Source organism: Perognathus longimembris, chromosome 20 (assembly GCF_023159225.1).
Source record: "Perognathus longimembris pacificus isolate PPM17 chromosome 20, ASM2315922v1, whole genome shotgun sequence".
Taxonomy (NCBI): Eukaryota; Metazoa; Chordata; class Mammalia; order Rodentia; family Heteromyidae; genus Perognathus; species Perognathus longimembris.
In genome coordinates, this window is record NC_063180.1 from 23,253,493 (window position 1) to 23,278,079 (window position 24,587).

General features: G+C 52.5%; 1 protein-coding gene across 1 annotated transcript; it reads left to right on the top strand.

The window, feature by feature from the left end:
• Positions 1-6,356: 6,356 nt before the first annotated feature.
• Positions 6,357-23,471, top strand: Kash5 (KASH domain containing 5). The gene is given in 19 exon segments (XM_048329714.1): positions 6,357-6,402; positions 8,952-9,056; positions 9,500-9,686; positions 10,095-10,159; positions 11,469-11,535; positions 11,768-11,929; positions 12,344-12,461; positions 12,947-12,997; positions 15,916-15,993; positions 16,159-16,215; positions 16,493-16,552; positions 17,345-17,409; positions 17,489-17,576; positions 18,352-18,501; positions 20,518-20,587; positions 21,786-21,844; positions 22,987-23,051; positions 23,133-23,243; positions 23,333-23,471. Coding segments are annotated over 19 exon segments (1,740 nt in total). The 5' UTR covers positions 6,357-6,359.
• The last annotated feature ends 1,116 nt before the right edge of the window (positions 23,472-24,587 follow it).

A 24,587-nucleotide genomic window follows, 5' to 3' on the forward strand; every position in this document is an offset into this window, starting at 1 on the left:
TTGTTTCAAAAGAGCCTTTTTTTTTTTTTTCTTCAGTCCCAGTTACTGCATGGCATGAAGACCTTTGAATTTAAACTTAGTTTTGCATCATACTGCAGTCTTGAACATGTTCACACTCACACATGCACACACACATTTTCAAAAGATCTTAAAGCACGCTGAATAAGCATCGGCCGTACATTTTAAGACAAAAACCTTTAACAAATGATTTTAGCATTCTCCAGCCTCATTTTCCAGGGCTTGATAGTTTTAGTAAAACATTTTTAGTCTTAGTAAAACATTTTAGCGCACCAAACAATTTTCTGCTTAAGAAGGCTGGGTGGGTGGGGGTCCCTCTAGAGTTCTTTCTGTGGACACCTCCGTGCTTCCTCCCTATGTCAAAGCTCCCTCAATTTCCTCAAAGGTGGACCATTCTGACTTGCACAGGGTGATCCACTTTTCCTTTTTAAGGGCCACACCTTGGTTCTGAGCTATCTCCTTAACCTCCCTCCAGTGAGCTAGGATCAAGTCTAGGGGGCTAGATGGAGGTCCTCAAGATAGAACGTTATCCATAGCTCTGATCAGAAGTTCAGTCCAAAAGGCTACAAAAAACAAAACAATAAAAAAGGAGGAAAACACACAGGCCTGAGAACAAGAAAAGCTATGAGTTGGAGATCTCCCAAGCTGGCCCACAACCTCCTACAAGGGTGCAGAAGGAATGGACCCAAGTTGGCCCACAACCTCCTGTAAGAAGGAGTGGACCCGAGTTGGCCCACAACCTCCTGCAAGGGTGCAGAAGGAGTGGACCCGAGTTACGAGTTGGAGATCTCCCAAGTTGGCCCACAACCTCCTGCCAGGGTACAGGAGGAGTGGACCCAAGTTGGCCCACAACCTCCTGCCAGATAAGCAGAAGGAGCAGACCCAAGTACAAGGTGGGCGGGTTGAGTCTCGTTTAGGAGGCCCTCCTGGTCAGTTCCGGCCAAAAACCAAACTGACTCGCGCCCTACAAGTATAAGCAAAAGCAAAACAGACAAACAGACAAATTACAGGACAAGACAAATGAACAGCGCTGTTTTCTTACCTTCGGAGTCTGGGATCTCAGGGTCTCTGGGGCTATCCCGGACGAAACCCCAAATGTTGTGCCAAGTTGCAAGACCACCCCCCAAGAAGACCACCGAGATTCAGACACTCCGAAATGCAAAAGCAAGGCAAGGGTTTATTTAACGAGCTGCCAACTCGGGCCTCGTCCTACCCACCGACACAGCGGAGGTTAGGAGGAAGCCCCGAGCTGTGATTACACAGGGCTTATAAAGGCAAAGAACAAGGTTACAACAATCAGCTGTGCAAGCAAGATTAGAACACAGGTACAAATCTGATTGGCTCAGGGTTCGATTCTAAAATGGGGTTCACGTGGTGGGGCTTGACTTCAAAGTCTGGCACCTCACCTTCTCTCCAGTTAACCAGCAAAGAGCCAGGAGTAGAGTTATGGCTCAAATGGTAGAGTTTTGACATGAAAAAGCTAAGAACAGTGCCCAGGCCTTGAGTTCAAGCCCCAGTACTGTCACACACAGGAACAAAAACAAGAGGTAAAGTCACTTGCCAAGTCACACAGCCATGGTACTAAGTTTGGCTTGGTTCTTCCTCATACATTTTTCCTCCCTTGGGGGGTGGGGTGAGCAATTAAAAATTAAGCTCAAAGTTTTGCCTTGCTGGGCAAGCACTTAAGACACTTGAGAGCAAGGATCCTCAGTCCTTTTTTTTTTTTTTTTTTTGTCATGCTTTTTAATTAACATACTGCTTGCCCAACAGGTTCCTTCCCAGGCCTTATAATAAGCCACCATCTAATACCCAAAACAGCAACTACCAATTAACTGACCTATCAATTTGAATTAGCACCTGAAGCCCTCAAGGTACCATAAAAAGCCATTATCTCCAGGGAGAGAAAAGCTATGCTCAGAGAGGTTTAACTCTTTGTGCCAATGTCATAACTGGGAAGTGCTAAACCTAAGAATGAAAGGGCCTTATCACCCTACCCTGATCAGTGAATAAGAGACATGGATTTGAGGCTGGGGATTTAGCTCTGCGGAAGAGCGCCTGCCTGGTGAGCGCAGGGCTCTGAGTTCAGTCCTCAGCTCTGGAAAAAATATATATAAAAAGAGACATGGATTTCACTCATTTAATCATAATTTTTTTTGGTCAGTCATGGGGCTTGAACTCTGTTTCTTATTCTATAGCCAAGGTGGGCCTCACATGTGATTCTCCAGTTTTATTCTCCGGAGTGCTGGGATTACAGTCAGGCACTACCATGCTCAGCCTCAACAAAAAATTTGAGGCACTCAAACTAGGCCAGGCATGTTACAGTGTCCAAAAATCTCATTCTGCATAAATGAGGATGGGGCTTGGGGGGTGGGGGTGACAAGGTAGTGAAACACAAGAGGAAGACCTAAAACACTGAGGAGACAGCAATGAGAATGTAGTGAGGCTGCATGGAGGCAGTGGAAGGCCTCTGGAGAAGTAGCATTAAGACCCACGGAGGTCCGTTGATGAAACTGGTGCACAAGGGTCTGAGTTAGCAGAGAGGCCAAGTGGCGGCTGGGCCACCTTTCGTCCTATCCTTTAGAAGCGTCCATTTCAGATGTAGCCCGTTAAACCCTCTCTAGCTAAAAAAGCTGCAATGGGATTCACTCCACCCACGCTTTCCAAAAAGGAATGAATGAAATAATCTGGAAAAAATAAGCCTTTGAAGGACTTAATGATTCAGGCGGAATGGAGCTTGAGTGGGTGTGGGAATGAATGGTTTGGGTCCCGAGGCCTCTGGACCAGGCTGGACACGATTGTGACGGGGTTTCAAGCTGGCGCGGCACAAAGGATGGAAAGGGCTTGGCAACCTGGCTGATGAGAGGTAGGGGCCGAGGCGCGGGGTCGCTCAACTCACACCTTGCTCCGTCCTATTTCATCAAAGCGGAGGGCCCAAGGGAAGGCGCTGACGCAGACCACGTGGCCACCTCTGCTTTCCCGCCACCAGCCACAAACCCAGCAGCCTGCACGCGCTTCAAAAGTGCGCATGCGCCCACTTGGCCTACCCAGGCGAGCCTGTTGGTTAGCCCTACGCATGCGCCGCCATGGAGGTAGGTACCTGCGATGGGCGTGGCTTAGCTGCCTGGAGCTCCCGGAAGGAACTGCCCTTCCCCCTGCTGCGTGTTTTTCTGGCGGGAAAGGCGCATGCGCGTCGCCGTCACGCCAAGGCTGGCAACTGCCGGACGTCGTCGTCGTCGTCGTCGTCGTCGTTTGTGGTCTCCCAACTGTGTCCCAAGAGTGGGGTACGATACCAGGTACGCCCTGCCCGCGTGAGATTACCCATGGGAGCCCTATCGGGACCCTTCCAGAAATCCCGGCCAAGCCTCCTCCCCCCAAAAAAGGAAAAAAAAAACAAACAAACAAACATAGGAGAGACTCCCCAGGCCAGGGCATGCGAGTCGCATTCCAGGCCTCTGAGGCCTGACGTAATCTCTCTGAAGTGCCCGAAGCCAGCCCACGAGGAAATTCTGTTGGAATCTTCTAGAAATTCCGTGGAACTTCTCCCTCAGAGCCTAACCAAGTATTTCTCTGAAATTAAATTTGAGATTTTCCTCTCCTAGTGTGCCAGAGCCCTGAATGCTGTCCGAGACCCCACCCCCACTCCCTAGGGTCCAGCCAGACACCCTGAAACCCATTGACGCCCCCCAGGAATGCAGCAACCCCTGTGAATCCCAGCCAAGCCCTTCGTCCCCAGGATTCCTCCACAGAATCCCCCAGCCACAACAATCCCTGTCCTAGTCCCTCTAAACCTCCTCTAGTGACAAGGCTATGTGACAAGGCTATGTTTGTCCCCAGCCCTGCCAGCTCCCAGCAGAGGGTGTGGCTCACATGGTAGAGCTCCTGACTAGCAAGCTCCAGGCCCTGTACCTCATCCTCAAGTAAAAAGTAAAGAAAAAGCAGTGGTTCCCACGCTAAGTGGTATACAGTAAGCCCTGGAAGGCTCTCCAGGGGCCTATGAGCCCAGGTGGGATCAAGGGCTATGGACAAAGAGAGGCCTGGGGTAGGGCTGAGACTCAAGGGATCAGAGACTAGGAAGCAGCAGGTCTGGGGGACAATGCTGAGCTCCTATTTTCATGGATGATAGGGGACCTGGGGTGTTGGAGGGGGTAACTGGTGGAGAGAAAAGTGACAAAAAGAGATACAGAACTGAGTGTGGTGGTACACACCTGTAATCCCAGCTGTTTGGGAGCAGAGGCAGGAATACCAAAAGTTTTGAGGCCAGCCTGGTAAGTTAAGCCCTGTCTCAACAATAAAATAACAGGCTAGAGATGTGGTTCAGGTGGTAGAATGCTTGCCTAGTATGGAGAAAACCCTGAGTTCCATTCCCAGTACTGCTTAAATATAAGCCATGTGCTGGTGTCTCGCCTGTAATCCTAGCTACTCAGGAGTTTGAGATCTGAGGATTATAGTTCAAGCCAGCCAGCAGAAAAGTCCATGACTCTTATCTCCAATTAATGATCAAAAAGTCAGAAGTGGAGTATTGGCTCAAGGAATAGAGCACCAGCCTTGAGCAATAAAGTTAAAAGTTCTCGGGCTGGGAATATGGCCTAGTGGCAAGAGCGCTTGCCTCGTATACATGAGGCCCCGGGTTCAATTCCCCAGCACCACATATACAGAAAATGGCCAGAAGTGGCACTGTGGCTCAGGTGGCAGAGTGCTAGCCTTGAGCAAAAAGAAGCCAGGGACAGTGCTCAGGCCCTGAGTTCAAGGCCCAGGACTGGCCAAAAAAAACCCCAAAAAACTAAAAGTTCTGAGTTCAAGCCCCTGTACTGGCACACACACACACACACACAAAGTAAATATAGCCAGGTACCAGTGGCTCACACCTATAATTTTAGCTACTCAGGAGGCTGAATCTGAGGATCTGGGTTTGAAGCCAGGACAGAAAAGACACAAGACTGAGACTTATATCTCCAACTAATCACAAACAAGCAAAAAAAAAAAAAAAAAAAAAACAAACCTGGAAGTAGAGCCATGGCTCAAGTGGTAGAGCACTAACTTTAAGCAAAATAAGCTCAGGGGGCCAAGCGCTCGTGGCTCATGCCTGTAATCCTAGCTACTCAGGAGACTGAGATCTCAGGATTGCAGTTCAAAGTCAGCTGGGGCAGGAAAGTCTATGAGACTTCAATTAACCCGTGGAAAACAGTAAGTGACACTGTGGCTTAAGTGGTAGAGCACTAGCCTTGAGCTAAAGAGCTCAAGGACAGTGCCCAGGCCCAGAGCTGAAGCTGGAGGACCAACAAAAAACCTCAGGGGCAGTACCTAGGCTCTGAGTTTGAAGAAAAAAAGTTCATATATATACTACATATATATATATTATATGCACACATACATATACACATACATATGTGGCAAAAGGCAAGGGGTTTCAGGGACCCCTGTGTGGTACTCGAGCTCGTAGGGTGTAGATTCAATTCCTATCCACTGGGATGCCTTGGGAGAGCTGGGAGCAATAGAACCGAAAGAAGCTAGTATGAGAGACCAGCTGTCCAAATATAGGACAAATGGCACAAGTGACAGCTGCCAGGTTCTGTAGGAGCCCAGACACAGCACATCATTCAGCCTAGGAGAGGAGTAACATTCCCACAGAGTCAGAGAGCAGAGCAGGTAACAGCAGACCCCTTTGGGGAACAACTGTGGTCCTGACTTACCAGAGAATCTAGTGTGGTTTGGGGAGAACTAGGGGACCCAGGTCATACAGGGCCATCACTGCAGATTCCTATGGGCTGCGTCTCTGTGTTACTGGGGAACCTTGGAAGGATGCTGAGCCGAGGAGCAAACAGGCTAGCCCTGGGCCCTCTGTGGGTGTGGACTGGAGGTTAGCAGGAGACTGACACCTGGGACCAGGGCGAGGACATAGAGGCTGAGGCAGAGCTCTAAGGAAGGAGAGAAGTGGGGGATGGGGTAGAGTCACTGGGCTAGGAGGGTTGGGAGAAAAGGCCCTCCCCTTCCTCTGGAGAAGCAGTGACACACACACCCCCACGCCACTACCACTAGCACTTTGATCTCTGCTGTCCACTCCTCAAGCCCCCATTTTGCCACCCCACACCTCTAATCCATAAAAACAGGTCAGAGCAGAGAGGGAGCTATCTGGTGGAGGCGGGAGTGCCAAACAGGTTCTGAGAACCCACAGGGCCTGGGGCACAGGTGGGGTGGGCGGGTCCCCACCTGAGGGTGGCAGGTCTGAGGAAGTTAATGCCCTTTGTGTCCTTCCAGGAGCGGTCTGGGCAAGGAGCCCCTTTCCTGTCCCTCCCATTGATGGTGGGAGGCTGGTGGCTTCACGGGCAACTACAGAGTGGCCTATGGACCTGCCAGAGGGCCAGGCTGGCAGTCCCACTACAGAAAGTAGGTGTCTGGGTCCCTGTTTGTTGTGGAGGAGGAGGAAGAGGGAGCTGGGGTGAATGGGTGTCGACTATGATTTGGGATCCTGGAGAGGTGGCTTAGATGGCTGTGCAGAGTTGAGCAGGAACGAGTGATGGTGGACTGTCTACCCTGTCCCCACCCCATCTGTTGTGTCCCATCTCCCTGCTGGGGAGGCCTGGCTGTGTGAGGGCAGAAGTACACACGTGCTGTGCCACCTGTGTGGAACACCCCACACTCCACCTCCCTCCATTTAGACTACCTCTTATTTTAGATGAAACAGCTGCCCCATCACCTCTGTCCTGTCCTCTTTCCTGCTACGCTGCCCTTCCAGCACTGGCATCTGCTGTCATCTCTTTAGCCTTGATCCTCTAGAGTACGGTGTCCCAGAGGTATCATGTCAGCCATATGTGTGTTTTTGTTTGTTTGTTTGTTTTTTTGGCTCCTGGGACTTGGACTCAGGGCCTGAGCACTGTCCCTGGCTTATTTTTGCTCAAGGCTAGCACTCTGCCACTTGAGCCACAGTGCCACTTCTGGCCATTTTCTGTATATGTGGTGCTGGGGAATTGAACCCAGGGCCTCATGTATACGAGGCAAGCACTCTTGGCACTAGGCCATATCCCCAGCCCCAATATGTGTGTTTTTTGTAAAAGGAAATAGGTGAAATGAGTAGTAGTAATAGATTATATTCAACTTCATATTGATCAAAACTATTGTCTTTTCTGTGTATAACTCATATGAAAATGTGCCAAGATAGTCTCATTTGTTTCCAGTGAAGTTTTCTAGCACTAGCATAAGGCTAGGCATGGTGATATATTTCTGTAATCCCAACTGTCTGAGAGGTGGAGAAAGAAATCTGTCTAAGGCTGGCCCAGGCAAAAGTGCAAAACCCTATCTGAAATGGCAAAAGCAAAAGGATTGGGGCATAGCTCAAGTGGTAAAGAACTTGCCTAGGTAGCATAAGAACCTGTATTCAAACCGCAGTGCCAACACAAAAAAAAAGCTGTATATTTTAACAGAGCATCTCAATGTACCCTATCAGTTGGCACTGTCCTGGCTCAATGTCTGGCACTTAGAACGAACTAAGTTACTGTGTGAATGTGCAGACACAGACCACAGGGGTGTGAGAGTCGCCTTTGGGAAGGCTCCAGGCAGGAGAGCCTAGTGTGATGGCAGAAACAGGGTACCTTTTCTAGCAACTCCTAGGTGTTCCTGGCACAGCCTATAGCTTGTCCCAAGGCTCTTGTTCTGTGCCATGCTCAGGAGGCTTGCCAGATAGGTGGATCACAGGCAGCTCCCGGGGTTCTGGTTAGTAACTGCTCTCTGAACTTCTTCACCAGCAGAGGGCGTGAGGCCACTGGGAACTGAGTGCACAGGCTGAGCCTGCTCCTGAGGCTCCCTGAGAAGAGGGGGACACACCCAGGAGATGCAAAGAACAACCAGGAGGAAGGAGACAAGGGAAAGAGAAGGCTCAGGGAACAGTCGCTGAGAAGCGACTGAGAAGGGGAAGAGAAGCTCAGAGAGAAAAGATGAAGGAAAGCTGAGCAAGGGCCCTGGAGACACAGAGGCTGGACCCAGAGGAGAGAAACACTGGGGGAAAGATAAAAGATCCTGAGAGCAACCTAGAGGCAGGCAGGGAATGGGAGCTAGGGGCACTGAGGAAGGAAATCAAGGAGGAAACAGTGACATCTTGCTGAGGTGAAGTCTCTTGCTCAAGACTACCATTCACATAGCCCCCAGCCCAGGTCCCTGGTCCTGTAGGCTGTGTGCAGTGAGCTGCTGCCTCTAGCTGGCCAAGGCCAAAGGAAAGATTTGGAAGGTCACTCCCAGTCCTGTGGGAGAGGCTAGGTCAGTCCAGGGACTCCTGGAATGGAGATCTCTCCTGTGTTATGAAGCATTTATTGAGTTCCTGCTGCATTCAGGTTGATGACAGTGGTAACCCTGGGACAGGCACACATGTGCACACATACATACCCACTTGTGCACATGAAGGCCAAGCAACTTGCCCACAGACATGCAGCAGGGCTCTGAGCCCAGCTCTGTGTCCTGTGGGCATCACCTATCCCTCCCTGTTTCAGGCCTCAGACCCTATGCTCCGAGGGCTGATATGACGCCATCCTTGGCTGAGGATAAAGGGAGGGAAAGGACCTGGTCCCTGGGGCAGGCTGGAAGACCGGAGATGAAGTGGGCAGAATCGATGCAAGCTGCCCATGCTTTATCGGATTGTTCCTGACTCCTGAGCACCCTCCCTCTTGCTCTTAGCTCCTCCCACAATCCTCTCCTCTTTGCCCGCCCCAACTCCTGGCCCCCTCAGGGCCCAGCCTGGGAGGCTAGAGAAGGGAGGAGGCAAGGATGACATCAAACTTGTGACCTGGCTTGCACCCCCAATTGAACACACAATGACTTGAAGTCACCTCACCCACTGCTTCCTGCTGCTTGCCCCCAGCACCAGCTCTAGGCAGCTGGGAGAGGACTTCCTCTCCTCTGCAGAGCCCAGGGGCTGAGGAACTGGTGTCGCTGTCTTGTCTTCTCAGTGTACCTCTGGGAGCAGCCTGAGGAAGTGAGCTCAGGGCCATTGCTCAGCCTAGAGGAGCAAATTCTCAACTCTACGTTCGAAGCCTGTGACCCTCAGAGGACAGGTGGGAGGATTGGGGGAGTAGGGAAGCAGGGAGGGGGTCTGGGAAGTGGAGTACCACAGAGGACTGAGCTAGGAACCCTTCTCAAGTCTCCTGAAGTATCAAACAGGTGATTGTGGAAGCTTCACAAAAGCAGTAGATAAGGGGATAGTAATCTTCTAGGATGGGGAAAACTTGGGGAACCCTAATGGAAGAGGGGAGGGCTTTGGGCACTACCCTGGGACCGACGAACATGTAGTACTGACCCTCCATTCTGTTCTCTTTGGTCCCTGCTGTGGGAATTGGGTCCCATTCCCAGTAGAAAGTTGACTCAAAGGAGGGACAAGGACTTGCCCAAGATATCTCCACACAGTGGGCCAGGGGCTCCACCATGCTAGCCAGTGATCTCCTGCACCCCCCTACCTCCCTGCCCACCCCAGCCTCACCCATAGTGTGCTTTCTCCTAGGTGCCGTGGCTGTGACTCATGTGCTAGCCTACCTGGAGGCTGTGACAGGCCAGAGCCCTCAGGACACACGCCTGCAAACACTGGCCCACAGTCTAGACCCTGAGGGGCAAGGCCCTGAGGCCACTGTAGACTTGGACACCTTCCTGGTGGTCATGCGGGACTGGATCGCTGCCTGTCAGCTGCATGGGTGAGACCCCGCACCTCCAACCTGTTCGAAGAGGTTCTTCCTGAGCTCTAAACCTTCTACCTGCTTTCTGCATCTAGCACCTGGTAGGCCCAGGGACCTACTGTGGTTGAAAAGAGGTTAAGGAGAAAAAAAACTTACAGGTGGAGTGGAGAGGGTCTGGGGGTCTGGGAGGCAGAAATAAAAGGAGTCTGGAGATGAAGAGAGCCCCTGCCCATCCCTTCACCAGCCCAGTCCCAGCCCATCCTGCTTTGCCATCTGGCCCTGGGCATTTGCCATCTGGCCTCACCTTCCTCCTGCAGTGGCCCACTCTCACCTGACTCATCCTCCCCCCTCCCAGTGCTGTCCCATGCCGAGGCAGGTCCCAATTGTGGCGGCTGCAGGGGGCTAAGCCTCATCCCTTTGATACAGGGGATTAGAGCTGGCAGAAGAGACCGCCTCCGAGGGAGCCCTGGCCCCCCAGCACCTGCCATCTGGTGAGATGCTATATATAGAAGGACTCCTGTGGGGTCAGCAGTGCGGGGGGGGGGGGGGAGTTCCCACCAGCCAGAGAAAGGGATGAGGGGTAGCCAGACATCTTTGCTCTCTCCTGGAGCTGCGAATGTGGCTTTCTAGGTGCCTTTCTGACTGTCCTCTTGTCTTTTCTGTGCTTTTAGGTTTGGGTTTTTTTTTCCCTCAGAGTTGTTTCAACCCTTCCTCCCAATCCCCCACCCTGTTCTAGCCTCTGAGGACCTGGTGCCTCCTCCTTCTGCTCTGGTCCCTGCAGAGCCTCGTACATGGTTCTGCCACACAAGCCCTCAGATCTACTCAATGGCACCTTCACTTAGTCTGTTCTCTAGCCTAAATGCTGCCTGTCCTCATCCCTCACACCTCAAAGGCAAAGCCCTCACCCATGGGTCACTGGCAGACCTGGATGCCTGTTTCTGGATCAGCTGCTCAGGCCCCGCCCAGGGGCAGGGTGGGTTGTTTTGCTCACTCTCCTGTGCCCAGGACTTCACACCAAGGAGAAGGACCCTTACAAAGGTGGCCACATCTCTAGCTGGACCACAGCAGCTAAAACCTCTCATCCTAGCTACTCAGGAGGCTGAGACTAGGATCACAATTCAAAGCCACCCTGTGCAGGAACTGAGAGACTATCTCTAGTTAGCCACCAGAAAGCTGGAAGTGGAGCTGTGGTTCAAAGGCACTAGCCTTGAATGAGAAAATGAAAGGATAGCGCCCAGGCCCTGAGTTCAAGCCCCCCCTCCCCTGCCCCAGTACCAGCACACATACAAAAAATGGTCACGTTATAGTTCTCTTGCCTTATAAAACCCAAACTAAAACTGCATGTTGTTGGCATCTCTTAGCCCCTTTGTGAGCCCTGGGAACCAGAAGAGGGCTGCATGTCAAGAAGGGCCAGGAGGCTGGGCTGAGGGTTTAGTAGAGCAAGTGTGAGCCAGGTCAGGGCAGTGTGAGAACAGAGGAGGGGTGGAGCAGTGTTGGGGTGGGGGAAGAGGCTTGGGTGCAGACAGACTGTGGGAGTGAGGAAGAGTGGCCAGGGATGGCCTGGAACCTGGGGAAGTTGAGTGTTGGGCAGAAGGAAGGAGGAGGGACTTAGCCAGGCCCTGCAGAATGATTTTCAGGAAGAAAGGAACAAAAGCTTCATTTGGGGCAGGCCTACATCCTGGGGAGCTAGACATGACCCCCAGCAAAAAAGACCAAAGGGAGAGGAAGCCTAGGGCTCTGGAGCACCCCATGTTTTAGTCACTATGAAGCCCAAACCATCTTGTCTCCCCCCCATCCCAGGATGCCCAGAAGCTGAGGAACCAGCCAACCTGGAGAGCTTTGGAGGCGAAGACCCCAGACCTGAGCCGTACCTATCTTCAGACCCTTCCCTGCCCCTCCTGCCCCCATTTTCTCCAATCTGCCCAGTTGTGGGTCAGGTTTGAGGTCCTCTAGGGGACATCAGCCAATAGCTGGGGAAGAACAGAGCGGTCTTGCTCCTGTTCCTGTGTCTTCAACCCTGTCTCCCTGCCAATTACCCCCACCCCTGCCCTCAAAGGGGGTCTGCATTGTAGTTTGACTCGGCCCTTCTCGGCCCCCAGGCCTGCCACAGCGGACCTGCTGAGCAGCCTGGAGGACCTGGAGCTCAGCAACCGGCGCCTGGCTGGGGAGAATGCCAAACTGCAGCGCAGCGTGGAGACAGCTGAAGAGGGCTCTGCGCGCCTGGGGGAGGAGATCTCCGTCCTGCGCAAGCAGCTTCGCAGGTGGGTCCACCCCAGTACCCCACCCAGCTCACTCCTAGCAGTCCCCAGCCCTGTGTGGCTCTCCCAGGTGTCTTGACCCTGTACCTGTCTTCCTTCTCTTCCCTCCCTCAGCTGTGTTCCTCTGGTTCTTGTCTTCTGGACCTTGTTTTCATGTCCTTCCCTTAGGTTCTCTCTTCTTCTGTCCTCTGTGGTTCTCTGTGTCACTGACCTTTTCCTGTCTCTGCTCACCGTGCCTCAAGTCTGACACAGTCCACACTCCTGGCCTTCTACTCCCTCTGTTCACTTCCGCAGTGGAGAGATTGAACTGCTCCTCCAGCTGTGCTGCCCTTCTCTCGGCGTGTCCCCTACTCAGGGTTTCTTTGCTCCTGTCTCTCCCCCTTCTCATCATATGGTCCTTGTTTCTATTCCACTCAGCACCCAGCAGGCCCTGCAGTTCGCCAAGGCCATGGATGAGGAACTGGAGGATTTGAAGACTCTGGCCAAAAACCTGGAGGAACAGAATCGCAGCCTCTTGGCCCAGGCTCGGCAGACGGTGGGTGACAGCTCAGGGGGCAGCAGAGGTGTCTTGCCCTATCCCTTCTTGAAGTCAACCAATAGAGTCTGGATATGGGGTGGGAGGGGCCAAGGTCACCTGGCTTCCTCTCTTGCTCCAGGTCTTACTTTCTCAGGCCTACCTGCCACCCCTTTTTTTTTTTTTTTTTTTTTTTTTTGGCCAGTCCTGGGGCTTGGACTCAGGGCCTGAGCACTGTCCCTGGCTTCTGCCACTTGAGCCACAGCGCCACTTCTGGCCATTTTCTGTACATGTGGTGCTGGGGAATCGAACCCAGGGCCTCATGTATATGAGGCAGGCACTCTTGCCACTAGGCCATATCCCCAGCCCCTGCCACCCCTTTCTTGACTCCAGAGACAGTCCCGTTCTTTCATACCCCAGACCTTGACTGTGCTCCTGGGGTCGGGGGAGGCCACAGGGAGCAAGTCAGCTGCAAAACAAGCCTTTGTCTTGTCTGGGTTGCTCAGGAAAAGGAGCAGCAGCATCTGGTGGCTGAGGTGGAGACTCTGCAGGAGGAGGTAAGAGGCCCAGAGCCCAGAGCTACCCACTCCTAGCCCTGCCCCTGTTCCCACTCCCCCCGCCCCCCAAGCCCTGACTATGTATAGCAACTCAGCCTCAGCCTTAAAGGGGAGAAGCTCAATATCCAATAGTGCTCCCTTCCCTAAAGTCACAGCATGAAATGAGGGGGAATGGTTGACCAGAATATGGGGCCAGGGGCAGGCACCTGAGCACTCTGCATTCGTGTCCTCTTCACTGATGTGACCATGGACTGTGGAGGATTGAAAGCAGAGGCTACGTGGGTGTCTGAAATAACAGCGGTCACAATGCCCATGCTCATCACGCATATCTGCATTCAGTGCTCACCACCATCATTACACAGTCCTATTGCTACAGTAAAAACAACATAGGTGGGCCAGGACTATGGTGGAGCACTTGCTTAACATGGCAAGGCTCCACTTTCATCATCCCTAACACTTACACATAAACTAAGGTGGAAAAGAACCTACAAGAACATGAGCTTCCAAGTCAGCCCTAAGTTCAGATCCTGTTTCTGCCATGTATACACAGGCAGCCTGGGGAGACATGTGATACATCCTTCCCAGGCCTCAGCTTTTTGTTCTTGCTTTCCTTCTGAGGTGACAGGAATAGAATCCAGGGCCCAGCACCTGTGAGACAAGCACTGCCACTGAGTTGCAGTTCCCAGTTCCCAGGCTGGCTTCCAGTTTAAGTGCTTTGACCAGTGCCTGGGACCTCCTAGGTACTCTCTCGCTCACTGGCTTGCTGGCTCCAGTCGATAAAACTGGGCTATTCTTGGCTCCCTCCTCGCCACCACAGCTGCTTACAGAGCATCTATGGATGGAGTTCTCAGGTTACCACGGGTGATGCTGGGTAACGGACACTCACCCCTCTGAAGGTGCCGCTGTGGAGATCCTGGCTCCTGTCCTGCAGGAGGCAGGACAGCTGAGTAGCCAGCTCCCCGCTGTGCGGCCCTGGCCCTGGCCTGCAGATCCCCACCAGGTGGACAGATGTTGACACAGCATTCCTGGCTTGCCCTTCCTCTGCCCTTCACCTGGCCGCCCAGGCCTGCTGAGACAGAGCCAAGGCAGCTGATGGAGGAGCTAAGCCAGCCAGAGAGGGGGAGGAGCAGGCCTCCCTGTCCCGAGGGCACAGAAGAAGGGCTCAGCAGCCTCCATGGACCTCTGTGTCCTCTCAGGCAGGGGAAGAAGGCTGACACCTCCTGAAATCCATCCTCTGTGGCCACCTCAACAGTGCAGCCTGCAAACTTGAGCCATTTTCCTTCTGGTTTTTCTTCTGGTACTGGGGTATGAACTCAAGGCTTGAACTCTGCTTACTTGCTCCACAGGTTTTCTACGACTTGAGCTATGTCTCTGATTGGCTTTTTGCTCCTTGCTTTTGGAGATGGAGACTTGAGTCCTAGTCTGCTGGCCTGTCTTTGAACCATGTGATCTTCCAAACCTTAGCCTCAGTATTGTAGGTGCAGCACCCAGCCTGGCTGTTCACCACAGTGAGAAGAGCAAAATCAGCCTGAGCAAAATGAACCAAATTCTACCTGGGAACCTTTCTTTCTTTCTTTCTTTCTTTCTTTCTTTCTTTCTTTCTTTCTTTCTTGTCAGTCCAGGGGCTTGGACCCAGGGCCTGGGACCTGTCCCTGAGCTCTTTTGCTCAAGATTAGTAATCCTGCCCAGGCTGGCTTTGAACCTTGATCCTCAGATCTCAGCCTAGTAGCTTAGATTATAGGCTTGAGCCACTAGTGCCCAGCCTGACAGTCTCTTTCTACTACTGAAGTAATAATGGGAAAATTTACAGCTAAAGATATGACACACTCCCCCTCCCCAAAAGCAATGGGATCTTTGTGTGGATCCTCACCAAAGCAAAATGTATAAAGGTATTTGGGAGACTTGAGGCCACAGCCCTGTGTAGGAATGATACCAAGGAGTCATTGCTGAGTGTGTTGATGGCATTGTGGTCCAGCTGTGACCAGGCAGGCAGTACTCAGGTAGGAGACAGTGCTACAGGAGCATCCGGTGACATAATGTGGTGCCTTTGCACCTTTGTGGTGCCTTTGCTTTAAAATAATCATAAAATGAGAGATCTGGAGAAGGAAAAGGCATAAGTTATTGGCACTGACAGCTAATAATGGATAATGAGATTTCATATGGCATATACATATATATATATGTGTGTATATGTATGTATGTTTCCTGGAGTTTGATTTTGGGTCCTTATACTTGCTGGACAGATGCTCTGCCCTGAATCTCACCACCACCCTCTTTTACTTGTCCTTCAAACAGGGCCTTCCATTTTTGTTGTCCATGCTAGCCTAGACTGACCTCATACTTACCCTTCCTGTGTAGCTGAGATGACAGGTGTGTGCCACCAGGCCTTGCTTTTTGTTTTTGTTAAGATGAGAGGCTCAATAATTTTCCTCCCAAGATGGCCTTGAACAGTAAACATCTTAGTCAATACCTTCCAAGTTGCCACTATTATTACAGGCTTGAGCATAACACCTGGTTATACTATTCTTTTTACTTTTTGTGTATGCTAAAAACAAAATTGTAATTCAACAAAATGGAATATCCATTGCCTGTAATCCAAGCACTTGGAAGGTCTGAAGGCAGAAGGACTGAGAATTCAAGGCCAGTCAGCTATATGAGCAAGACCCTGTCTCAAATAAAAGAAAGATTGTCACTTACGGGATGTTAGAATCATTAGCTCATTTAATCCACAGCAAGCCCCAGGGGCGGGGGGTGTCCTATTTTCTCTTGCTTATTGAGAGGGAAAGCTATACATGAAGAAATTAGAGCCCAGGTTCCCCAGGATGGCTGGGGAGCTCAAGGGGCTGAGACCTAGGAAGTGCTTCACAGGAAACCTGAAGTGGCTAAGAGAAGGCTATGGCAGGCTGTTCCTTCCCTAGAATGGAAAGCTTCTGGCTGAGCGGGATGGAGTGAAGAGGAGGAGTGAGGAGCTGGCCACAGAGAAGGACACATTGAAGGTGCCACCCTCCCACGGGCCTGCATCCCCCAGAGGGCCACTGGTGTCCAGGGATGTTTCAGAACTGAGGAGAGGGCCTTGGGAGAATGGGAGGGGCCACGGGGAGGCTGAGGCGCAGGCTGAGGGGGCCCACGGTAGAGAGATTGATGTGCTGTTTCCTCGGCAGCGGCAGCTGTATGAATATGAACACCTCATTTGCCAGCGAGACGCCATTCTGTCCGAGGTGAGGAGGCCTGGGGTGAAAGCTGTCTCCCATGCCCCCTGCCTTCTGGCCCTCATCTAGCCAAGAAAGCCCACCCATGTCTGACCCCTGGATAAGCAGCCAGAGCTTCCCCAAGGTCACACGCATGATCCTGTGGGATCTGGAGGCCCCTCTCCATGCTGTCCCCTGCCCTAGCTGTCCCCTCTCAGCCCCAGTCACCCCGTTCCATCCCTAACAGTAGCAGTCATGTCTTGGGGGTATAGGCTGGCCCCGTCTCAGGCCGCTTTGGCTCTTCCAGCGCACCCTGCATGCCGAGAGCCTAGCCAAGACTGTGGAGGAGTACAGGATGACTACCCAGGTACCAACCACCCTGGACCCGGCCCTCACCCCTTCATGGCCACACTTCCTCCCCGCCAGCTCCTTTCTCACTCAGGACTTTGCATTCTTCACATCTGACTTCCATCCCTACTATGCAACTGTGCTCCGTCTCTGCCTTTTCACTTTTCTCTGATCCTCTCTCGTATGGATCTGTTTTCCCCTGTGTGTTCAGTGTGGATATCTTCTCTTGGCACCCCCTCCCTATCTTTGCTGGTGTCAATGAGGTTCTCATCTCTGCTTCTGTGTTTATCTGTCCCTGAGTGACTGGCTGTGTGTGTGTGTGTGTGTGTGTGTGTGTGTGTGTGTGTGTGTGTTGATCTTAGGGCTTTAACTCAGGGTCAGCGCTCTCTCCCTTTGCTTTTTTGCTCAAGGCTGCCACTTGAGCTACAGCTCCATTTCCAGCTTTTTGGTGGTTCACTGGAAATAGTCTCAAGGACTTCGCTTCCAGGGCTGGCTTTGAACTGTGATCCTCAGATCTCAACTTCATAGGGTTACAGGCATGAGCCACTGGCACCCAGACTCTGTGGCTTTACTCTTTAGGGGTCTCCCTGACCTCTCTGTGAGCCCCATGGCATCCCTGTCTGCCTTCTTTTCATTTCCCCAGGGCTTCACCTGCCAGGTGCTGCTGCTCCATCTCTCTTGTGCTTCCTAGATCTGTCATGCACTCTTCCCCTAGTCCCCTGGTGGTCTGAGCTGGGAAGTGGGAAGGATGTGGGAGAGGGCAAGGGCACAGGGACAGCCAGGTGTCCCTCATGCATGGTGCCCCTTTCAGGAGCTGAGGCTGGAAATCTCACATCTGGAGGAGCAGCTGAGTCAGACCCAGGAGGGTCCAGATGAGTGAGTGGAGTGGGGGAGGGAGGAGACCCAGGGCGGGGCAACCCCGGGAGACAGGCTCCTCTTCCCTCTGTGTGGCCAGGCTGCTGGAAGGGGCCCCGGCAAGAGGAGCAGGCTGGACTGCGTCGCTGCCCCCATCGCTAGGCTTAGAGATCCAAGCCATTCAACAGGTAGGCACAGCACCCCTGGAATATAACAGTCTTTGATGGAGAAGCTCTGACCTGTGGCCCCAGAATTCTGGGGGCGGGGGAGGCTGGTCAACTTGAAGCCCTAACTCACACTGCCGCTGACCTTAGCTCTTCTCTAACTCAACTTTCTTGCTACCTCAGATGCCAGCTGCAAGCTCATCCCCATCTTGTCTGATTTGTAGCCAGTCCTTCCTTAACTTCAGCCCTAGCCCAATCCTTGGTCCTAGCACCAAACCCTCCCAACCCGGTCCTTTGCGCTCCCCCCATGCCAACCTCGTGCCAGCCCTTTTCCTCTTCAACCTCCTTATTCCTAGCCCCACGCCTGAGCCTCTATCTCCATCTTGGCCCTACCTTCTGCCCTGGTCTGGCCTACCCTGCCCTCAAACAACTACTTCTGGGGCTGGGAATATGGCCTAGTGGCAAGAGTGCTTGCCTCATATACATGAAACCCCGGGTTTGATTCCTCAGTACCACATGTATAGAAAACGGCCAGAAGTGGCGCTGTGGTTCAAGTGGTAGAGTGCTAGCCTTGAGCAAAAAGAAGTCAGGGACAGTGCTCAGGCCCTGAGTCCAAGGCCCAGAACTGGCAAAAAAAAAAAAAAAAGAAAGAAAAGAAAATGGCCAGAAGTGGTACTGTGGCTCAAATGGCAGAGTGCCAGCCTTGAGCAAAAAGAAGCCAGGGACAGTGCTCAGGCCCTGAGTTTAAGGCCCAGGATGGCCAAAAAAAAAAAAAAGAAAAACAATTACTTCTCCCCAGAAACAAGACATGCCAGATGCTGATCTGTCCAGCCCTCTGTGTGGTGTGTGGCAGTGGGAGGAGGTCACAGTGGAGCCGGGCAAGGAGGCAGCATTCCCACTGGCCAAAGCCCCCACTGACGCACACAGCAAGGCTGATGCCGACGCACAGGTGAGCAGAGGAGGGCTCTGACACCCCGGGCTGCCCTTCGCCACCTTTGCTTCTTCCTCAGTCAGTGAGCAGATGTCTGGGGAGGATCTGCTGTGTACTGGACATTTATCCACAAGCCAAGCACTCCTGCCCTGGAGACTGACCTGTGAGCACTGCAGACACAAGTAAACAAACACAAATTGAGCAGTGGTGTTTGTTGTTCCCTTTTGTAGAAACACAGTCAGGCTGGGCATGGTGGCATACACCTGTAATCCCAGCACTTGGGAGTCTGAAGCAGGTCCATAGCGTGAAGCCAACCTGTGCTGCATAGTGAGATCCTGCAAAACAAAACCCACAAACAACAACAACCAAAAAAAATATGAAAATACTATCCGGACTTTAAATTGTATAGCTGCTGAGAAAATAAGTTCTCTATCCTGTCACTATAAAGTACATTAAGTATTTACAGCTGGCTTTATTTGAGGCTTGTTTGTGTGTTGTTAGGGTTTGTTGCTGTTGCCTTAGTATTTATTTTCAATACAAGGCACCTTTAAGAAAAACTTAACAGAGTCACTATGATGACATCTTTATTAGGCAAGCATTCTACTACCTGACTGCACCCTTAGCCCTTGGATTTTTGTGACAGTCTCACTACCTAGTCTAGAACTGCTTCAAATCATGATCCTACTGCCTCAGCCTCTCAGTGCTGAATTTTTTTTTTACACACATTCATGCATGCCAGGCTCAAAATACGATCTTAAATAGCTACCATTTCATAACCTCTGTAATGACCTGAACAGTATTCATTATTTGAAACCACTAAAGCAAGTTATCTTCAGTACCCAGAACTGAAAACATTTTATTCTGCTCCCTTTGAAAGAGTTCTTTTTTAAAGAGAGCATCAGAAGCTTTCTGAAACAATATTAACCCTTTTGAAAACTCCACCTTGGGCCTGGGAATGTGGCTTAGCAGTAGAGTTCTTGCCTAGCACGCATGAAGCCTTTTGTTCAATTCCTCAGTACTGCATAAACAGCAAAAGCCAGAAATGGCACTATGGCTTAAGTGGTAGAGTGCTAGCCTTGAGGACAGAGAAGCTCCAGGGACAGAACCCAGGCCCTGAGCTCAAGCCGCAGGACCAGCAAGAGAGAGAAGAGAGGGCTGGGGATATAGCCTAGTGGCAAGAGTGCCTGCCTCAGATACACGAGGCCGTAGGTTCGATTCCCCAGCACCACATATACAGAAAACCGCCAGAAGCGGCGCTGTGGCTCAAGTGGCAGAGTGCTAGCCTTGAGCGGGAAGAAGCCAGGGACAGTGCTCAGGCCCTGAGTCCAAGGCCCAGGACTGGCCAAAAAAAAAAAAAAAAGAGAGAAGAGAGAGAGAGGAAGGGAGGGAGGTAGAGAAAGAGAAAGAGAGAAAACTACACCACTTCAAACCTGTTCACCGTCCTTCCAGGAGAAACTTGTTCCTCTAGGGCTGGGCACAGACAGTGTAGGCTGTAGGGAGTGTGTGTTAAGAAGGGAGAGGAGAAAAAGACATTGAACTTCACCTTATGACTATGAGATGATGGCCATCCAGCAACTAGCAGCAGCAGTTGGAGGCCCAAAGCTGGAGCTGAGGGAGTGGCTGAAGAAACGCTGTTAGGTTGATGGTTGAGGTCACAGGCAAGAAGGAAATGTCTCTAGAGGAAATAGGCCCCTGGGTTGTGAGGGAGAGAAGGTGGGCTATCCCAGGACAGAGCCAGGAGAAGGGGTTGGAAAGGAAAGATTGAACTCCCTTCTGGACACAGGCAAGTGTGAGAGGTTTCTGGGGCAATCAGGAGCCTAAGGTACCTGGGCTCCCTTGTCCTGTATGGGAAGAGGGCTTAGTAAAATCTAGAACTGGCGCATTTCTGCCTCTTCTCCTGGGGGATGATAGAATGCTCCCAAGTGGGAGGCACAAAGGAGGACTTGGAAGAACCAGGTGATTTTGTCCCATGGAGAGTGGCTCTGGCTCTCTATGACAGGAGCCAGGGGAGATCTAACCTTCTTATCTCCACAGAGCGACTTCCAAGGAGAGTTGGTGTGTCCTGAAGAAGGCAGCAAGGAGCCATCAGTATGGTAAGGAGCTTGTTTCCCCTGAGCCATCCCTCTCCCTCCTGTGGCATCCAGCACCAGGGTGTCCAGAGTAAGGACTAGGGAACCCTGCCAGGTCACATGCCATTTCCCTCCTTCACTCAAGGCTGCCACAGAGACCCAAATAGACCTAGCCCCTGCCCAGCTGGGGGCTTCCTGAGGAGATGATGGCTGGGGGCCCAGTGGAACTGGTGGCAAAGGAATCTACTGGAAAGAAGACACGGTTCTCAGGGGCCAGGACAGCTTGTGGTGCTCATTCTTTCCCCAAGCCTCCAGGGAGCCCTGGGATGGATGAGACCCCAGTAGGCTCTTGGAGAGTCAGGAGGCTGTGTCCAGGCCTCTGAGCATATAGGAAGAGTAGATGCTGGATCGTGGCCCTAGGGCTTCTGCTTTCAGTGGTGCCTCCCACTCCCCACTTGCCTTTCAGGCTCTCGCTGTGACAACTAATGAGGCTGCCAGCACAGCCTCTAATTGGACTTGTCTGGCAAGAACTGAGATCAGGCAGACTGGGGGCTCGGACGCTATGACCTCCCCCTGCGTCATCAGGGGCTGGGAGGGAGAAGGGCCGGCAGTGGGGGTGGGGCTGCTTCCATCTGTGTTTCCCAAGGCCTCCAGTGAGACCTCCGGTTGGGAAGTTAGGAAAGAGGGAGGTGGGGAGTCCTGTAGCCCCTAGGGGGCAACTACTTTGGGGGCTTGACCTGAAAGGGAACTCAGTTACCTGAAACCCAAATGGGAATTTCAGGGGTTCAGACAGTTGGGTCTCTGACACAAACTGGGGACCATGAGCCTGGGCCCTGGCATCCTATGAGGTTGAGGAAACATTGCATCCATAAGAACACCATGGTGAAGACAGCTGCAGGGCTGGATCCTTGGTACCCAGGTCTTTGTGGGGCAGTTGGCCTGGACAGCTTGGGATCCAAGTCCTTGAAGAGATGACTCTGACTGGTGGAGGTGCAGGGCTGAGCCCACACACCTAAAGGATTGGGGTGGGGCAGAGCTCAGAGCTCTGATTCTCAGGGGCAGGGAGACCCAGGCCTCTTGAGAATTTGATGAGAAATCCTGAGATGTTTTTACTCAAGACCCCCACCAGCACACCCCTGGGGCCTGATCTGGGGCCAGGATTGCAGGCCCCACAGCAGCCCAGGAGGCGGGGACAGGAGAGCCACTGCAGTCACTTTTGTTTTAGTCCCAGAGTACCCAGAAGAGAGGATGAGGAGGAAGCAACAGATAAGGAAGAAGACAGCCAGGCCATGGTAGGCAGTCCCCCAAACTTCTTCCAGTCTCCATTTACTTCCATCCGCAGGGGCTGATGAAATCCTCCTTGCCATCCTCTCAACTGTCCCCCCACCCCATCTGCACTCCTCAGGAGCAGACAGAAAAATCGTTTGGCAGTAGATAACAAGGCACTCTGTAGCTAATGAGAGTATGGTGAGTGGAGGAAGGCCGGGAAGCCAGTGGGCGGCCAGAGTGTTCCCAGGCGACTGTCCAGCCACACGTACCAGGCTACAGCCACCACACTACAGGCCTGGCAGACGTGGCAGTGCCCCCGGATTGCATAAATGCACACGCACATGCGCCCACATGCTGAGGTGAAGACGCCTCAGCTCCCTTAGAGCTCAGTGCCCACACCGGCCCCTCTGCCTCTCACAGCCGCAGTGCAAAATGAGGATCACAACCGGAAAGGAGTGAGAAAGAACCTAGGTGCCCAGAGAGGAGGAACCCAGGCCTCCTCCTTGAGGCAGCTCAGCTCCAAGCAGTGGGTCCCAACCCGCCCCCTCTCCCACCACATCCCCCTCCCACGGGGACTCCACCCCTGCACCCTCAGCCAACGCAATGCGTCCTTACCCAATTCGCCATGGTGAGGGGCCTGGTTCCACGTGTGGCACAGCAGCTGGCAGCAGGGAAGACAGTGAGTGGTTGGGGCTGACGAGGTATTCAGGTTTTCTTAGGTGGCTCTCACTGTTGTGTGGAGCAGAGGTGTAGGTGTGGGCAGGCCTAGGTCTATGGGGAGGACAGCCTGGGGGCTCTCATCTCAAAGTGCCTGTGGGTCATGGCACTGGCCGGAAGGCATGTGAGGAGTGCCCGCTCTGCCCTCGGCCCAGCTCAGGGAGGGGCATCTGCAGAGGACAGGACAGATGGAGGTGACAGTACTGGGCCTCCTCTTTCTTTCTTTGCAGTCACTCAGGTGGCCTCTACTGTAATCCTGTGAGGTGAGACCACTGTCTTCCCTGCCTAGTGAATGGAAAAGCAAGGCAGAGAGGTGTGCTGACCTGCCAAGGGACATAGCCAGAGGCTGGCAGAACAGCTGCCTACTTGGCGGCTTAGAGTGCAGGGCCAAGGAGACCTGTGTGGCCGCTCCAAGGCCAGGCCACCAACATCTCTTTTTGCTTCCCAGGCTGCTCTCCCTGTCCCTCTGGGAGATCCTGACTCTGGAGACGCCCCACGAAGCCATCCTGACAGGTAGTATGAACTGCGGGTCCTGGAAGGGTGCTTGGGGCAAAGAACCCAGTAATCATTGCTTCCTTCCGGTCCCTTCCTTAGCCCTGTGGAGCCAGAGCTCGGAGTCCTGGTGCCTGTGGTGACAGAGCTGGTCCCATTCAGGCAGCCCTGGGCCTCACACTGCCTGCCTCCCCAGCGCCCCCACACGCTCAGGTGTGCCCTGGAGGTGGCTTTGAAATAAGGGGGTGGTGGCCATGGCTCCCCTGGGGTCCACCCTAACCCCTCTTGTGCCTCCCTACCAGGGTCACCTGGCACCTGCTGGTTCCAGGGCTGGTTCTGGGCCTGCTGCTGCTGCTGCTTTCAGTCCAACTGCTGGGCCAGCCCTCGCCTCCCACCTGGCCCCACCTCCAGCTCTGCTACCTGCAGCCCCCACCAGTGTGATGCACTCTCCTCCCTCTGAGCAACAGCCAGAGAACCCCTACTTGCACTTTGTACTGTTACCTTATGCCCCTGTTACTTGGGCTCACCCCAGAGCCAGTACATGGGGGGTCCCCATCCCCATATCGTGTCTCTATGTGATGTCTCTCCTGACTGTCCACTGTCTACTCTGGGAGGAGGAGAGAGCCCTGAGACAGACTTTGATCTGTAGCCAAAGCTGGCCTGGAACTTGTGATCCTCCTGCTTTGGGCTCCCTAGTGCTGGGAGAACAGGCACCGAAATTCAGGTTCCACAGATCCCTCCCCTTTGTTAACGGCCATCTTCCTGTCTGGCCTTTGATATATTCTCATGCTATAATCCCCTTCCCACCTAAGAAGACTGAAGAGCAAAAAGAGAGGAGGTAGAGATTCAGAAGCTCCTCCCAAAGGGATACAGCCGGACACCTAATTGGAATCCTGGACACGGCTTATGACACTGGAGTTGTACAAATAATGCTTCCCATGATAAGTGATGTCTGCATACTCTTTATTTTTTGCTTTTCTGAGACACAGTCTTGTTATGTAGCACAGATTGCCTTGGAACTCAAGAATCTCCTATCTTGGGAGCTGGGATTACAGGTGTGAGCCACCACACCCAAATGTTTTTATTTAAAAAAAAAAACACAACTTTCAGTGGGCCTTGTGGTATGATTTGATTTGAGCCATTCCCTTAATCCTCTGTGTCGTCTTGAATGATGGATGTGGATTGGTTAGTGAGCACAGGAGGGTGGCACAGACAAAGGAATGACTATGAAGACCAGGCAGTGGGGAAAGGCAGTGATTGTGAAGAATTGGAGCACCCTGTTGCTGGGATTCAAAACTAATGATTCAGGGGCTGAGAGTGTGGCTTAGCAGAAGAATGCTTGCCTAGCATGCATGAAGCCCTGGGTTTGATTCCTCAGCACCACATACACAGAAAAAGCCAGAAGTGGCACTGTGGCTCAAGTGGTAGAGAGCTAGCCTTGGGCAAAAAAGCCCAGGGACAGAGCCCAGGCTCTGAGTTCAAGCCCCAGGACTAGCAAAAGAAAAAAACAAAACAAAAAATGTGGATTCAAAGCTAAAGAAGGGGGGGGCTAGGAAT